General features: G+C 40.8%; 1 protein-coding gene across 3 annotated transcripts in view; it reads left to right on the forward strand.

The window, feature by feature from the left end:
• The window catches only part of LOC115156061 (fidgetin-like), a 37,817-nt gene extending 26,176 nt beyond the window's left edge, over positions 1–11,641 (forward strand). For all 3 annotated transcript variants that reach the window (XM_029703290.1, XM_029703292.1, XM_029703291.1), the window contains one exon: positions 9,079–11,641. In XM_029703290.1, the coding sequence (XP_029559150.1) occupies positions 9,079–11,303 (2,225 nt within the window). In that variant the 3' untranslated portion in view covers positions 11,304–11,641. The remainder of the gene's footprint in view (positions 1–9,078) is intronic.
• The last annotated feature ends 6,310 nt before the right edge of the window (positions 11,642–17,951 follow it).

Genomic DNA, 17,951 nt, shown 5'->3' on the forward strand with positions numbered 1-17,951 from the left:
ACCATGTTTGTATGCGGCTTTATTAACTTCATTATTATTTTATTTTTTACATTGTTTGCAAACTTATATGTGACACGTATTAATAACATGCAAATCAGGTGGGGCAGAGAGCCCCACCTGCCCTGAATGATGCGTCGCCACTGCATGTTACGTAATGATAACAATTTGGTATATGTCAGCACAGAATTGTTGGGAATATAGAGTAGCCTGTTTGACAATGTGTTGTCATATATATTTATAACATGATTCAGTTGGTGTGTGAACATTTAAATCTTCCCATGACATCTACAGAGGAAGAATACACAGTATCGGCTGATCAGTGACTTTGAGCGTAAACACTAGCTTTATAGAGATTGGTCCTAATATGAGGACAAACTTAAGCTTTTGCTGGGTTCTGCCCTTCAGGACCGTGCACAGACCTTTCAGTGGTAAGGTGCTCAAAATGACCCCCCCCCCCCCCATATTTATTTGAGCAACAACACACTCACTCATTGTCCCAAATTATAAGAAAGCTACTTACAGTAACTCCTAAAAACATGATTGACATTGGGAAAAGAGGGTGGGCTATCAGCTGATCGTTGATGTTGATGATTGATGTAAATCTACCAGTTAGCTAGCTCGATTTATTTGACTGATTGTGATTTACTTCTCTTTGTCTTTCTGCCTCTCTCTGCTGCGCATATCAGCCAGCCTGACCGAATATTGATGATGATGATGTAGACTAAATCAAGGGTCATAGTGTTGTCATGATACCAGAATTTTGTCTTCGATACCGATACCAGGTTTAGCATCACAATACTCGATACGGAAACAATACTCAATACCAAAACGATACTCGATATCGAAACGATACCACGGCAAAAAAATGAAAGCGTATTAGCTAAAGTTACAGAGTAACCACTGGGCTTAATTTTTTAAACGTAGAACAATATGTAGATAACTGGTAGAACTACTAAAATAACAAATATAATATATTCTATTCTATATTACATTTCTTTAATATATCTTAAATGTTCCTTATTCAAAACCATATTTGAGACATAGAGCATACAACATAATTGTACAATTACATCTAAACTGTTTAAAAATTAATTTGATACATAATTTGCTCATCTATGGCCATAATATTGGGTCAAATTACATTTATTAAACCTATGATTTATTATTCATTACAGCTATATCATTTAACAGAGTTTAGTTCCAAAATGACATAAAATAACAATTTGAAGCTCATTTCTAAAGCTTCTGTATTGCAATAGTCTCTACAATGGATCTTACACAGCATGCTACAACTCCCAGGGTGCAATGCTCTGCCCAAGGCTGCAGGGCTGGCTGGTTACTGTTAGCAAGCCCATACAAACGGGAAGATAATTATATAGTTGCTAGTAGAATAACAATACAATGCAAATGTCATGTGTAAAATAGTTTTTATGTCGTTTTGGTAAAATAAACCTCCCTTGCACTGCACTGCTTTGTAAAACCTTTTGCATAGTTGTTTTGGTGGGCTCGCCCCTCAGGAAAGCTGGACAATGGTGATCCTGGCCATGACCCCACTCCATGCGAGTGTCTCAGGGGGAGTTGGGCTATGCAAGAAACACATTTCCATTACATATTTTTGTGTAACAGGACAAATATTAAGCACCCCCAAAATTATTATTATTATTATTATTATCATCATCTGCTCTGTAAGCAAAGTATTCCCATAGTTCACTTCTGGAGCCAGTTTTGTCAACAAGCTGCTGGTGTGGAGGTATGATGTTTTCATTAGAAGCCATGTTGTCTGCATTTTCTCTCTTCTCTCGCTTGCTCCTCAAAAGTGGCTTGCACTGTAGCTGCATGAGCAAGCGCAAGTAGCCTGGCTAGCTTACTACTGCCCCCTTGAGAAGACAAGTAGCCTGGCTAGCTTACTACTGCCCCCTTGAGAAGACAAGTAGCCTGACTAGCTTACTACTGCCCCCTTGAGAAGACAAGTAGCCTGGCTAGCTTACTACTGCCCCGTTGAGAAGATTCAGACATATTACTAGACTGACTCGCTCCTCTCAATCCTGATATGACGTGAGACACATTTGACAGAAGTACCGAAAGTAATATTGTAAAAAAAAAGTACCGAAATTAACATTGTAAAAAAAAAAAGTACCCGAAAGTAACGATGTTCAAATATTTTAGATGTTCACATTTTTTGGTGATAAACTTGCAGGTACAGTTTGACCCGCTTGGTACTGCAGTTCATTTAGATTACTTTACAGTATTGTCCTATTTAATAACATACCCTATTGCAATTGTGGAAAAAATCTTAGATGGCCCCATGCAAGTTTCACTCAAATGAATTCTTACAGTAGTCTACACAGGCCGTTAAAACAGGACAAGTGGCGTTATGTGTAGGGGATTTGCATAATGATGATGATTCATTGCTTTTCTTCAGCATTTCTGTATAGCGTTTGATACAGAGGTCAAAATGTGTGCAGTACTTTATGGGCATACATATAAAGTGTGGAAAAAGGAAGCTTTGTGCAAATTCAAAAAAAATAAAGAATCATCGGCCATGAAAATGCAATGCTAGAAGATTTGAATAGCAATGGAGATGGTGCCATAGATGCATGTGTTTCCTTGTTTTGTCAGGGCGAGAGAGTGAGAGTGATGGAGGGAGAGAGATAGAGATAAAGAGGGAGGGAGGGAGGGAGGGAGGGAGGGAGGGAGGGAGGGAGGGAGGGAGGGAGAGCTCCCAGACATCTCGTAGTGTCTGTTGTCTCTACCGACAGGATTAGGCTGCTTTGCGCTCCTGATCGTTTTTTTTTTAACCGCCCCAAGTCAGACTGCAGAAAATTGAACATTTTGACATCAAGCAGTTTCAATTATTATGATGTGGCTATAGTTTTCAGTCAAGCCAAAATAACTGTGTGTGTGTGCGCACGTGTGTTTCTGTTAGATTAGAAACTACCCATTTTTGGATGGAAGTCCACATTTGCGGGGTTTCTCATGTTTCATTAGTCTGCGTTGACATGGTTTGTATCTTATTTACATTTCCAATACGTTATAGTTTTAGTTACACAGTATGCCTAGACCAATCTTCATGAAATAAGATACTTGAAAAGTATAACTACAAGCAATATAAGATAATAGATAGTCATTACACTCCCTGCTGTCGTGTGCACATATACCCCCTGCTCTTGAAATATGATGCATCCACTGTACTTAATATAAGAAAATACTGTGTAATGATTTATAATTACTACAATTAAATGTGAATTGTGTCTTGGTTGTTGGCTCAATAATTACAATATGTTATTGGTATTGATAGATGACCATGCAGGTGGTGAAAGGCCTTTCTTGCTCTAATAATGTAATTGGGGAAAAGAGACGCTGGAACTGTTTAGAGTGAGAGAGTGAGAGAGCGAGAGAGAGAGCGAGAGAGATTTTCTCAATTATAATTCAACCCTAAATATTTTTCTAGTGCCGTGTCTGAGTTTGATTAATTTGTCCATCCTCCACCGGATATAAAAGGTCAACTATGCATTGTTGTATCTCGAAAAGAGAGCTGAAAATATAAATTCTCTTAAATTATCAAAGTCTATTTTGAGTAATCCAATTCAATTAAATCACAGACAATAAAGCTGTGTTTGGTAGAAGAAGGAATGACACTGGTAGAATAGATATGAACAAAGTGATTAGATTTTTCCTAAAGCGCTATGTTAACATTTTCCTATGTCATCCATCGAACACAAACAGCTGAAATAAAGCAGCTGTACCTGATGGCAGCCTATGTCTTAATAAAAGGGGTTAGAAACAAGTTGGGTACAACTGTATATATTTGGAGACTTGGAGACCTGTTTGTATTTACAGGCCCACATGTGCTGCTGGGTAAATGCCACAGTGAGACACTCGTCTCTGCTCGCGTTCCCTCTAGGATATATTGTCGGAGGTAAGAGTGCCTGTGCTTCCAGGAAAAGGAAAAGGGAAGAGGCACATTGTATCACTGAAGGAGCAGGCTGCTTTGAAAGGAAGAATCTGTGTTTACTAGATTGAAATGATTACAGCTCTGTCACAGCGGGCTGTGTCCGTGCCGTGCGTTCTCTGAGAAAAGCATCATGAATATTACTGTGATTACGAAGAATGGCCTTGTCACAGCAAATGTACTGTTTGACTGACAGGCCAACTACATTAAAGATAAGTGCATCATAGATTTACGATCATATCCTGCATGAATTGCCTGGGAATCGTCTGGAATCCGTGGCCCAGCTTCCTTAGTCGGTGTGAAATTTACAACAATTAACCACAATGCTTTGATACTGACTGCTCTCTGACCATATTCAAAGGTAATTACTTGATTAATTGTGGTTTGAATATTTCATTTGATTACCACACCATGGAGGTAAATTGTTATGAGTGTCTGGTTCATTTGGATCATCTGATGCCCTAAGCCAGAATAGATTCCGACCCTACGCTTGCTTAAAGCTGCACTGGGGTCAAACAGGCTTCCTGTTTAGATTAAGACACCGTGAAGCCAGTGCGAGATATGGCTCAGAAAACGTACCTCAATCCAGGGATGTGTTGTACCTTCCGCTACCTAGCATGAGGACGAAAAAGGGCAGTTTCTCTGAAAACCTAGCAGTCGTTCTATCTTCTCAGTGTAACAGTTGGGATAATGGGACAATTCTGAGTACAACACAATTTCTCATCGCTGGATTGAGGTACGTTTTCCGATCGATATCTCGCGCCGGTTCGGCAGTGTCTTAATCTCAACAGGAAGCCTGTCCGCTAGTGTAAGGTTGGAATCTATTCTGGCTACTGATGCCCAGCATCAGTGACAGACAAAGCACACTGCAAAACTGCATCACATTCATTGACAGTATAGTTTGGCTGAGAAATGAATGGGTTGAAACAGTGGAAAAGACAGTGACTGAAGAAGGCATATCTTTACTAAATGAGGGGTTAAATGGTGCCCTGCGGTCTATAGATTCATCGGAATTACTGCCACATGGCCCTCTAAATTGAGTTTAAATGGTCAACTTGATATGTGAGATGAATGGGCTTCAGTTGCCATGCCGATTACCTCTACATATTGCATTAGAAAATTCTCGCCCCCTCGAAATATCTTGAGTGAATTTGAATTTGAATATGAGCTTGTTTTGATTTGTAAATGTAATTGTCTGTCGACAGTATTTGCACGCTTGTCATATCCAGTGGTCTGTGTGTGCAATATAAAAAGCAAAAGCTCTCATAATTATGTTTACATCCACAGATGAAAATCCCAGGGCTGTAATGATCAGTAATTATACACATTTTTCAGCAGGTCTACTGGCTCAGCTGTGGCTATTGTGTGCTGTGGAGTGCGGAGTGTGTGCAGATTAATTATGACATTGTACACGACTAAATGTACCAGTCTACTTCAGCCCTGCAAGACACTTCCAGTGCATAATCACGCTCAAGTCTGACTTTAAAGAGCTCATTACAGTTCATTTTCTAAAAGGCGGCTTATTAAACACAGTTACCTAATAAGCATCTTTGGTGGTGCAAATTGCTGGAAATGGTAATGAGTCTGATTAGGCCACGTTTCAATTACGACAGCTAGCTACCTCAGCCCTCCCCCACCCCAAAAGAGAGTCCAGCTTTCTATGCTTGGGAATCCTCCTAAAAGGCATTGCCCTCTCTCTCTCGCTCTTCTTTCCCTCTCTCACACACACACACACACACACACACACACACACACACACACACACACACACACTCAGAAAAAGGAAAAGAAAAACGCTCTGCCACCTCTGTGCTTCCTTTCAGCAGCCCAGTAATGAATAGAGAATTGTGCAAGCGGTGGTCCAATTTACGCACTGGGAAATTGGATGGACAGAGCAGAGGCCCAGTTCTGTTTGCTTAAAAATGGCCAAGGCAACCAAGATTAATAGTTCCCAAAAAGGTCAGTGTCTCTGTTTCATTGGAGATGATCACAGTAGCAGAAATTAAACATCATACAATATCCAGACAGAGGGTTCTGTACTTCCGCCTGTCTTTTTTTAACATTACGAGTGCCATTTTGAACAAAAACAAAGAAATATGTAACTGACCAATGACATGTATCCCATAAATTTGGAGGATGCCGTTTTGAATTTGACCAACAGAGGAGACTGCTAAGTTAAACAAAGAGCTTTTTGTGAGTTGCTAATCAGTGGAATTTTAGCTTACGCCCTCAGGCTGTCTGAAAACATTCCACTAATGGAACAGTCAGTAATTATACCAATTGCAAGACAGAAAGGAAGCTGTGGATGTTGTTGCATTTGTATTTCTATGCAGATGGGATAATGTGAATCATATGTCTATGGGCTAACACAAGACCTAGAGAAAGTTGGCATTGTTGCCTGATTTGGTTTGAATTGATTTGTGTGGTGTGCGCCACACACTCTTAATTTACTGATGTAAATTAGTAAATGTTTAACCTAAAGCTACTCCCTTAAACATCTGTATTAGACGTTAGGAGTTAAGTGTTAGGAAGCAGTTTCTGTTGCTATTTTTTATGACGTATGGAGACGCTTTAAATCAACACAGTTGTCCATGCTAATGTCATCCATGAAGTGTGTAACCACATTTCATGTAGTTATTGGGTCAGATTCACATCGTTCAAGTGTCCTCACATGTCTTGGCTGAAAGCCATGGCTAGGCTAGGCAAGGATATAGCCCATTATGTGGCGGGAAAACAGAATTTTCAAACCAAGTTCGTTTATAGTTTGTCAAACACCTTTCGAAGTGAAGCGGTATGCCCCTTTCTACAGAGAGAGGGATGGCTCTCTGTGTTAGCCCTCATCTACAGTTCAGTGGGTTTTCACTGACTTGCTGTATTTAAAACATTTTCTTTTCTTGCTGGCTTTCCATTTCATTGATGGCCAAGTGCAGTCAAAAACGTGATTTTCCTGTGTTTTATATACACCCCCCCCCCCCCCCCCCCCCCCCACTCAGACCACTCCAAGGCAGTCCTAGCAAAATGCTTGCTTGAGAAATTGCTCTTTGCTAAGCATTTTTTTCTGTTTCTTTTTTGACCATTTTAATTCAAATCAATCACAGTAAGGTACTTAATTATCACCCAGAAATGATTTTATATTGAGATGTGTAAGTACACTTTGCAAGAAGCGCCTCTCAGATTGTCTAAAGTGGCACTTTGTGCAGAGAGGATTTCAAAGAAAAAAGTATTTTTCTGCACGATGAACAATGGTGCCATTGAAAATGATTTCTGTTAAATGTGATGGACAACAATTGTAGAAGACAGTCTCTGGTGCCAAAATATGTTTTTTATCCAATCTCTTTGCTTATGCAAAGCTAGAAATTGATGTTGTCAGATAATGTGCACAGATCATGTAAAAAATAAGCCATTAAAATGAGAGGCAGAATATTGTTTGAGGCTCTTATACACTTGAATGTGTTGTTGCAGAAAACATTGTTACCACTTGAAATATCATACTTTTTTTGTATTGCTATGCACAACCCACATGCATCAAGAGGACTTTACTAAGAGGACTAACGACCTAGAACGTAAAGGATGAGTAATGCAAGAGATATGAAAGGACCTAGAGTACAGTAATCGGTGAAAGTAACTTTTTCAATTCCCAAGACAGCCACAAGCAGTCCCCTGGAACACCTACAGCACTGTGTGTAGCCTATTCCTCATAATCGGCTGATCGTTTTTTGTTTGTTTGTTGAACGCATATATCATCCCTATTATTTAATGCAAAGTATTTTCATAATGCCTCTTCAAGTACACTGTTACTTGGATATGTCTGTCTGTGTATTCTCCTTTGTTTGAAGTCGTACAGACTTGTCTCTCAGATCATTGTCTTGCTCTATAGATTGTATTTACTGTGAATAGACTTGCTGCTAGCTACGGTATATTATGGCTGCTGTGAGTGACTGGGCTCTTGGCCATGGGCTTTTCTTAACCATTAGCTTGGAAGGCTGACAGCCGCGTGAGCCGTACTGTAGCATGGATCTCTTTGACTAAAACCTTGTAAATGAACACAATTAGCTCAGCGGCATCCTGCTAATTAGCTCCTGGTGCCTGGTTTGGCGGCTGGGCAAGCAGCTGGAAGGGAGTCATGAGGGAAACCACGTGCTTCTCTGTTACTAGACAAACACTACGCTGTAATCCGCCGCTGGATACTCTCTGTTTGTTTCTTAAAGACTTCGATGGGGACTGAAGCTACTGGGCGATCTCGTATTGTGCTGCTGCACGTGTGGCTGGCCGAGGTAGACCAATAAAGCAAACGGAATGGATGGTTTTGCATTGTGATTCAGTGTTTACTAATAGGGTTTTAAGTCAGATTGACTTTGATAAGGACTCTGTGTGTGTGTGTGTGTGCGTGCGTGCGTGCGCGTGTGCGTGTTTTAACACTGTAAACACAGCGGTCTGTTTCTTTCTTGATAATCCCATGCTGAGTCTAAGATGACAGCATATGTAATGACTTGTGTTTGCAGATGGAGTTTAGTATTAAACTTGATCATGCCTTTTTGAGCCCTGGAGGCAGTGAAATAAAGTCTGGGAAGAGAGAAAGACAAGGGAGGCATGTTTTTCCCTCTCACTCTGTAGACTGGGAAGCAGCAGCCAGACACAGGGCCGCTGTAATTCATGCTGGGCAGTGGGGTTTGTGTGATGGAAGCAACAGAGCGCTGCCTGAGAGATTGGTTTGCTGCTCTCCTCGAAGCAGATTTGAAACTGTCTCGGAATGCCTTACATGAGAGTTGGATTATAGACTGACCTGCACTGTCTATGACATTCTGTTCTGTGCAGGGTGCATTATACTTTGCTAACCAGGTAGTGCGTCCCAAATCCACACACTGCCCATGATGTAACTGGTCAGCAGAGCCTGTTTTGCAGTAGAAGAAGTTAGTTGTATGAAGGTATTGGAAATTGGGATTTTTTTTAAAACAAAGTAATTTGTTAGTTCATTGCCACAAAGACAACTTTTCCACCATGTTAAATGTACTAACTTTTTTTCTAGACACAAAATTCTGACAACTACTTGAGAAAACTGAGAATAAATAGCAACTGCTATCTGATAGTCATTTTGACCCATCTCTCTCTTTTTGTTGGGTGTTTAGGCCTAAAGATGCAGTGGACCCCAGAGCATGCGCAGTGGGCCGAGCAGCACTTTGATATCTCCTCCACCACCCGCTCCCCTGCACACAAAGTGGAGGCCTACCGGGGGCACCTGCAGCGCACCTACCAGTATGCTTGGGCAAACGACGACATCTCTGCACTCACCGCCTCCAACCTGCTGAAGAAATACGCAGAGAAGTACTCTGGGATTTTAGAGAGTCCGAGTGAAAGAGCACTGCTCTGCTCGTATTCCGATGGCACGCCTGGACTCCTCAACGGACGTAAGTCAGAGAGTGAGTCCTGGCAGGAGGGGATTTACTCAATGAACTGCGGTCCAGATGTTATATCTGTGAACAAAGCTGGAATGACAGCTGCCCTTCCCCCTACAGACGTGTCGGCCAACATAGGTAGCACCCCAGGGGTGGCCAGCAGCCTGAACGAGCCCAGCTATTCCAGAAGTAACTGTGGGAGTCACACGACCACCAGTCTACACTTGGGCCTGTCCTCTCAGGAATACGCTACGGGCTACAATGGCTCCTACCTGCACTCTAGTTACAGCGGGCAGACCACCCCAGGCCTCCCCTCTCAACACCCTTCTCCTATGCACAGTGCTGGTCTCATACAACCCCCTCCTCCACCTCCCACTACTCTAGTGCCCAGCTACAACGTGGGGTCTCCCAACCTCTCCAACTACAATTATCCTTCGACGGGTTATCCCTCACAGACAGTTATTGCCCCTGGCTATAGCCCTGGGGGGGGCCCACCACCCTCTTCTTATCTGCCATCCAGCATTGCAGCTCCCACACCCCTACCCCCCTCTACACTCTCTGGCTATACCTACCAGTCCCATAACCATGCACCAATTACACCAACACCTTTGAATGGCAGCTCAGCCAACTCATTGAAAAGAAAAGCTTTCTACATGACAGGGCATGGAGATATGGACTCTAGCTATAGTAATTTCAACTACAATCAACAGCGCTCCTCACAAAGCCCTATGTACAGAATACCAGACAACAGCATCTCAGACTCAAGCAGAGGGAATGGATTTGACAGGAATGCTGATCCGTCATCTTTAGCGTTTAAGCCTACAAAGCAGGCAATATCCTCAGATCAGCAAAGAACATTTAGCAGTCAGTCTGGCAGAGCACTTACCCCTCCCTCCTATGGATCAACCAAAAGCTCTGTGGGAAGCCTGAGATCAGGTGAGTCCTTTGGAAAGTTTGGATCCCCCATCACGGGCGAGCAAAGTGAAGAGCACCTCTCCCATTCCATTGCAGGTTCGGACATTGGCAGAGCAACCTCATCCAGCCACGTCGCAGAGGAGCAGCTGAAGAACAGCGATGCCAACGTGGTGGAGTTGGTCACCACAGAGATCCTTCAGCCCGGTCCCCCAGTGGACTGGAGTGACATAGCTGGTCTGGAGCTGGCCAAAGCAGCCATCAAAGAAGAGATTCTGTGGCCCATTTTGAGGCCAGACATGTTCAGTGGACTTCCTACATTACCTCGGAGCCTCCTTCTCTTCGGACCTCAGGGAACAGGCAGAACACTGCTGGGCCGCTGCATGGCCAGCCAGCTGGGGGCTGCCTTCCTGCAGCTCAGTGGCTCAGCCCTGGTGACCAAGTGGCTGGGGGAGGGCGAGAAGATTGTCCAGGCCTCCTTCCTGTTGGCCCGGTGTCGCCAGCCCTCAGTTGTGTTCATCAGTGAGGTGGACATGCTTCTATCGGCCCATCTCAGTGAGGAGAGTCCGGTGAACATGATCCAGAGCGAGCTCCTCATGCAGCTGGACAGTGTGCTGACCACAGCCGAGGACCATGTCCTAGTGGTCTGCTCCACCAGTAAGCCTGAGGAGATCCAAGATTCCCTGAGGAGGTACTTCACCAAACGGCTCCTCATCCCCCTACCTGACAACACAGCACGGCGCCAGATAATCAGCCAACTACTGTCACAGCACAACTATTGCCTCAGTGACAAAGAGGTGTCACTGCTGGTCCAGCGGATGGAAGGCTTTTCAGGACTGGACGTGGCCCAGCTGTGCCAGGAGGCAGTGGTAGGACAGCTCCATGGCATCCCAGCTTCTGACCTCTCAGTCATCCATCCCAGCCAGATGAGACCAGTCTCCTACCAAGACTTTGAAAATGTATTTAGCAAATTCCAGCCCAGTATATCACAAAAAGAACTGGATACATACACCGAATGGAATAAAATGTTTGGTCGTAGTCAGTGAAACTGAAGCATTAGAACATGTGGGTAGGAAACCCCTTTAGAGGTTTACCATTTAGAATTCTCTCCTCAGTAAACTAGGCAAGGGAAAATTACAGATAGTGGTGACCTTAACACCTGCAGTACAGTAAAGGCATAGGACTGAGGGAAGCAAAGGCTCGCTTTAGACAACAGCTGGCAATCTGCACACAACATAGAGAAACATTATTTTGACGCTTGATACTGCTGAAGCCAAGCATCACCTCCCCAGGTGCGAGCGGGTCCATTTTTCCATTACATTTTAGTCATTGAGCAGATACTCTTATCCAGTGACATACATTTTTGTACTGGTCCCCCATGGGAATTAAACCCACAACCCTGGTGTTGCAAACACCATGCTCTACCAACTGAGCCACACGGGACCTAGAGACTGTAGGGTAGAGTTTAACAGAATGGAACCTCTGTGTGTATATATCGTTCTGCTGTTCTTGAGATTTAGTTTCAATCAAGTGCCTGAAGTGGTGCTCTTTTATTTTGTGTTATTATTTCTTCGCCTCACAATCTACTTTGGTGGCATGTGCTAATACAAAAAGCTTTAATATGAGACAAAAACTTTTTTTTAAATGCTTTTTTCCATTGAAACACTATTCCTCAACGGTGTCTGCTTCGCGGTCTCTGTGATCAGGAGAAAGTATGTCGTATTGGTAATCTGAACCCTAATTTATAGACATCATTTCTTTTGATGTTCTCTTTTTTGAAAACTCAGGACAGTGATTGTGATATTTGCAGTACCTCTAAAGATTTCGTTAAAGCACGACATACTGCTAAGAGCATTTGGCTTGCTTTTGAATTTGCATTATCTAAAAGGAGGGTTAAGGTACCTCAATAGGCTACAAATTGACAAGAGTATGACTTTGAATGTACCAGAGGAATTCTGGAGTATTTGGAAGACAAAAGGAGGAGTATTGTGTATTTTCTTTGCGATTTTCTAAGCGAAGAATCCCATTGTGAATATACTGTAGTTGTATTTGATATGTGGGAAGGATGTAGGAATAATGTTTCTTAAATTCTATCAACTATAACACATTCGACTGGCCTTGATCCAGAGTACATGAACACATTAGAGTTTTTTTGTTAAACTTCATCTGTAGGAGGAAGCATAACATATGTATTCGTCGAACATTATCAGCGGCTTAATTTTGTATCTCATCTGCAGTTAACACTGCCAGGCCTCTTGCGGCAGAATAATGGCAAGACGCATTTGCTGAAGACAAGCATCATGGGGTTGAACAGACAGCTTCCCAAGGTATTTAATTCCATTCCGCTGCTGTTTTATCATTAATAAAACCTAAGAATTATGTACGCCATAAGTTATTTTTCTACCTCAGTTGATTAGTTTTCTCTGAAAGCAAAATCTAAGAGAATGGATAGATGACAGAGCCTGTTTTGCTTATTAAACTATGAAGCCTATTGAGGGAACAAAAAAAATGCTGCCTATCTGTCAACAAAATCAGCTTGTGTTAGTGTTACGCATTCAGTGTACTCCCCATTCATAGACACCTATGTTATAGACTATTCAGTTCTCAGAGGATGTTGGTCTTGAAAAGGGGGTCTGGGGACATGTGTGGCCCATTAGCCCTGTCTTTGAGCCCTTCTTTGTGTCATTTCTTACAGCTAGGCTTTTATTATTAACTATCAGTGTTTAGTAATATGCCAGAACAGAGGCAATGGCGACACAGAGGTCTGCCAACTGCATGAAAGAGCCTTGCATTGAATGTATTTTTGAATTTTTTGTTTGTTTACTAAAGCAGTATTGAAGCTGTTGCAAGGCACTAGTACAGTGGAAGGGATGCCACCAGATACAGTACCACTGGACGTGTTAGTAGTACAGCGCAGGTGCACTGAGGGATCTTGCGTTTATGTTTACAAGAAATTCAATGTGGTATTTCACCCATTTTTATTTCTTATATTTACACATTTCTCTGCTCTTACTCAGCTTATTTTGTTTCTCTCCAAAACATGCACTGTTACAATTACAACAGCTATTTGTTCAATGACTGCACTTACTGAGAAACAGGAGGCCGTAGAATCACTGATCGTCCATGACAGTTCCCTGTTCTGGTGTAGTCTCAAGACAAAACATTCACCTGGCTTTGTTAAAAAAGCTTTGAACTGCTTTTTCATGAACGCTATTACAAAGAATAACAGCTGCACAAAGAAACAACACTGCAAAAAATAAAATAATAATAATAGCTGCATTGATGAATATCCCATGAATCTAAAGCTATACTAAATCTGCTTGTTTTATTGTATTTGATCTTTGTGTCTTATATTGCTATATGGCTTTTATTGCCTTAGATACAAGCATAGGATAAAAGTCCCCTGAAGTTCAAGTGTAGTTAACCAACTGAAAGCTTTGTTCTGTCATACAAAAATTTGTTAGTAAGCCTCTCTTGATGCCAAAGTGAAATCAACAGTTTTATTTTGACATAAGCTCATTAACCTCAAAATGGCAATTATTTCTTTAACAGGGACTTAAGCAGATTTGCTTGTGCAAGTAGGACACATTATTGAATTTAAGGGAAACAATTCAATGTAAAGAAAATAGCTTTTGAACAAGTTATACATTATTACACTACATTACACTAACGATAAGAGCAGTAGAACAGGGAAAGCAAAGCGATCAGAAAAAAATGGCACCACATTCAAACACGTATGATACTCTTTCTTGAGGGTAAGGATGTTCACTGAAGTAAGTAATTCAGTCTGGGGGACAACAATGTGAAGGATCGGCCTATATAGGAAAATATGTGCAACAAAGTAGCTAGGTTGATAAGCACTTTTATTTTCCCTCATTTCTGACAATGTTAAAACAAATTCAGATAGAAGTATAGTTATAGATCTGTCCTTCTCATTGAAAGCAAGTCTAAGAAGTGGTACAGTAGATATGTTCAATGTGCGCTATTTCTATGCTTCCCATGCTTATGTTTTGTTTTTGTGTCTTTTACTTTCGGTTTTGTACACCAGCTTCAAACAGCTGAAAATAGAATATTTTGGTTATGGAAACAATATTTCACAGCGGTTTAGATGGTACAATGATTCTCTACACTATACTTGCTTGTTTTGGCACATAAACTGAAATTAGGCAAACTATTAGAATTCTAGCAACCAAGAAATGGCGGAGCGATTTCAGCATAGTGCATCTTTAATCACTTGAATTTTGTTTTCCATACTCTATCAGTGTCCCCTCTGGGTGGGTTTTGTACAGAACTGCTATAAATGTTAGCTTCATCTTTATGTAGTCTTATCCGTTTTATATTTAAATGTTGTTCTTTATAACCATTTCTACCTCATTGCTACATATTGTACATGTAGTACTTATGTTCTGTCTTTTTGAATGTCATGCATTTGTACAAAAAAAAATAAAAAATCTAAAATAACAAAAATGATTATAAAAATAAAATTAAATGAACAGCTTGCCCTTGAATTCGAACAGTCTACCTCAGAAAGACTGAACAGTACTAATAGAAAAACTGATAAGACACATTTATGAGTGTGAAGGTGACGATAATGCACACACACTTGAGATACTGACTTCTATGGGCTATATAAGTACTCATAATGCCACATTTCTGCAAGTATATTGTGGGCTGTATAGGTCTTCTCCAAGGTCTCTAATGCAAAATCTGTTTTTAAACTATGACTCGCTTTAATCCTTTGTGAGTTGTTGTGGTGCGCATGTTAATGTGTATGTGTGTGCACTTACAATTGAACGTGTAAGTGTGAGGGGGTTAACATTAAGATATGTGAAATTCAAATGGATACATTTCATACACATGTACAGGAAATAAACTTGCACATATGTGTACTCAATGTACATTTGCTATTGATATATACATATTAAAATGCACCACATACATGTATATACAGTATCAGTCAAAAATGTGAACACACCTACTCATTCCAGGGTTTTTCTTTATTTTTACTATTTTCTACATTGTAGAATAATAGTGAAGACATCAACACTATGAAATAACAAATATGGAATCATGTAGTAACCAAATAAGTGTTAAACAAATCAAATATATTTTATATTTGAGGTTCTTCAAAGTAGCCACCCTTTCCCTTAATGACAGCTTTGCACACTCTTGGCATTCACTCAACCAGCTTCATGAGGTAGTCACCTGGAATGCATTTCAATGAACAGGTGTGCCTTGTTAAAAGTGAATTTGTGGAGTTTCTTTCCTTCTTAATGAGTTTGAGCCAATCAGTTGTGTTGTGACAGGGTAGGGGTGGTATACAGAAGATAGCCCTATTTGGTATAAGACCAAGTCCATATTATGGCAAGAACAGAAACGACAGTCCATCATTATTTTAAGACATGAAGGTCAGTCAATCCAGAACATTTCAAGAACTTTGAAAGTTTCTTCAAGTGCAGGTCGCAAAAACCATCAAGTGCTATGATGAAACTGGCTCTCATGAGGACCACCACAGGAAAGGAAGACCTAGAGTTACCTCTGCTGCAGAGGATAAGTTCATTAGAGTTGCCAGCCTCAGAAATTGCAGCCCAAATAAATGCTTCACAGAGTTCAAGTGACAGACACATCTCAACATCAACTGTTCAGAGGAAGCATTGTGTGAATCAGGCCTTCATGGTCAAATTACTGCAAAGAAACCACTACTAAAGGACACCAATAAGGAGAAAAGACTTGCTTGGGCCAAGAAACATGAGCAATGGACATTAGACCAGTGGAAATTTGTCATTTGGTCTGGTGAGTCCAAATTTGAGATTTTTGGTTCCAACCGGCGTGTCTTTGTGAGACGCAGAGTAAGTGAACATATGATCTCCGCATGTGTGGTTCCCACCTTGAAGCATTGAGGAGGAGGAGGTGTGATGGTGTGGGGGTGCTTTGCTGGTGACACTGTCAGTGATTTATTTAGAAATCAAGGCACATTTAACCAGCATGGCTACCACAGCATTCTGCAGCGAAACGCCATCCCATCTGGTTTGCTCTTAGTGGGACTATCATTTGTTTTTCAACAGGACAATCTCCCAATACACCTCCAGGCTGTGTAAGGGCTATTTGACCAAGAAGAAGAGTGATGGAGTGCTGCATTAGATGACCTGGCCTTCACAATCACCCAACCTCAACCCAATTAAGATGGTTTGGGATGAGTTGGACCGCAGAGTGAAGGAAAAGCCGCCAACGAGTGTTGTTGGAACTCCTTCAAGACTGTTCGAAAAGCATTCCAGGTGAAGCTGGTTGAGAAAACACCAAGTGTGTGCAAAGCTGTCATCAAGGCAAAGGGTGGCTACTTTGAAGAATATCAAATAGCTTTTGATTTGTTTAACACTGTTTTGGTTTCTACATGATTACATATGTGTGATTTCATAGTTTTGATGTCTTTACTATTATTCTACAATGTAGAAAATAGTTACAATAAAGAAAAATCCTTGAATGAGTATGTGTGTCCAAACCTCTGACTGATACTGAATGTGTGTATGTATTGCCATACCTGCAGTCAATGTAAATATATTTTAATCTATTCCAAGGTACAGTACAAAAAAAACTAAATACTGAATAAATATGTTTTTTTCTGGAAACCAAATGTGTTTTCTTATATTTCCACTCATTGGTTAGACTTGATTGTTGTCCATGTTTGCAATGTGTGTTTATAATTTCACTTCTGACATTGATAACGTTATTTAAGAGATATAACATTTGGAAACTTAAGTTATTTCCTCTGAAAGACCTATACAATGCACAATACAAATAACAAATAATGCTCTCTGAGACAGTCATACTTTTTATCTGTCTTTAAGACTTTGTCTTATTAGAAAATTGCTTTGACTGTATCATTTTAATACTACCATTAACCAAATGTGTTGTTTTTACAGTCATTCAAATGTTATGATAAAATGTAATCTTTACTAAAAACATCGAGGGAGGATTATTAAACCGCACGCCTCTGTTCACAGCTCCACATTGCCTCTGATTCTCTTTATGTAAATTGAACATTTCTGCGTAGATTTCCTTTTTTTTATCGTATCATTATACAGTTGATGGTATGTGCGTAGGAAGCTGCTGTACAATTAACGTTAAGGAACAAAGTCCCAGTGCGTTTTGTTCCCAGTGTGCTGTTTCATTTGTAATGCTGTGTGTCTCTTTTTCTGCCGTGTGCACATATTAACAATCTGTGATTTAGGGATGCATTCCAACAGGCTTTCTCTCCATTACACACAGAACAACCCTGGGCCTAATCCCAACAATGAAGGTTATCAAAAGCAGAAAGAAAATGTGAAATATTTTTATTAGCTGTTTCCACGTGTTGACATTTGTAATTTATGTCTGTGGTACTAATTGTGAAGGACAAAGAGAACAAGCATACCTCAAATAAAAGTCTGAATTAAACCTTTTACCTAAGTTCATGTCCATTATCTTGTTTTAGTAAACATGTGTTGAATGCAGTTACTATACATGGATATATTGCTACCTACCTTTCCTTTTGACCACCATGGTTTTTATACGTAGTCGAGATATAGTAGATTTGAAAGGTAAGCTTCCAATTTTACAATGTGGAACCTTTTGCCTTTGTACTCAGTGCTACTACAGACCTTTATTGGAGTGAAAATTATCATCCCTTTTATAACGCATCGTTCTTTATGTTAGGT

The sequence above is a fragment of the Salmo trutta genome, chromosome 20 (assembly GCF_901001165.1).
Source record: "Salmo trutta chromosome 20, fSalTru1.1, whole genome shotgun sequence".
Taxonomy (NCBI): Eukaryota; Metazoa; Chordata; class Actinopteri; order Salmoniformes; family Salmonidae; genus Salmo; species Salmo trutta.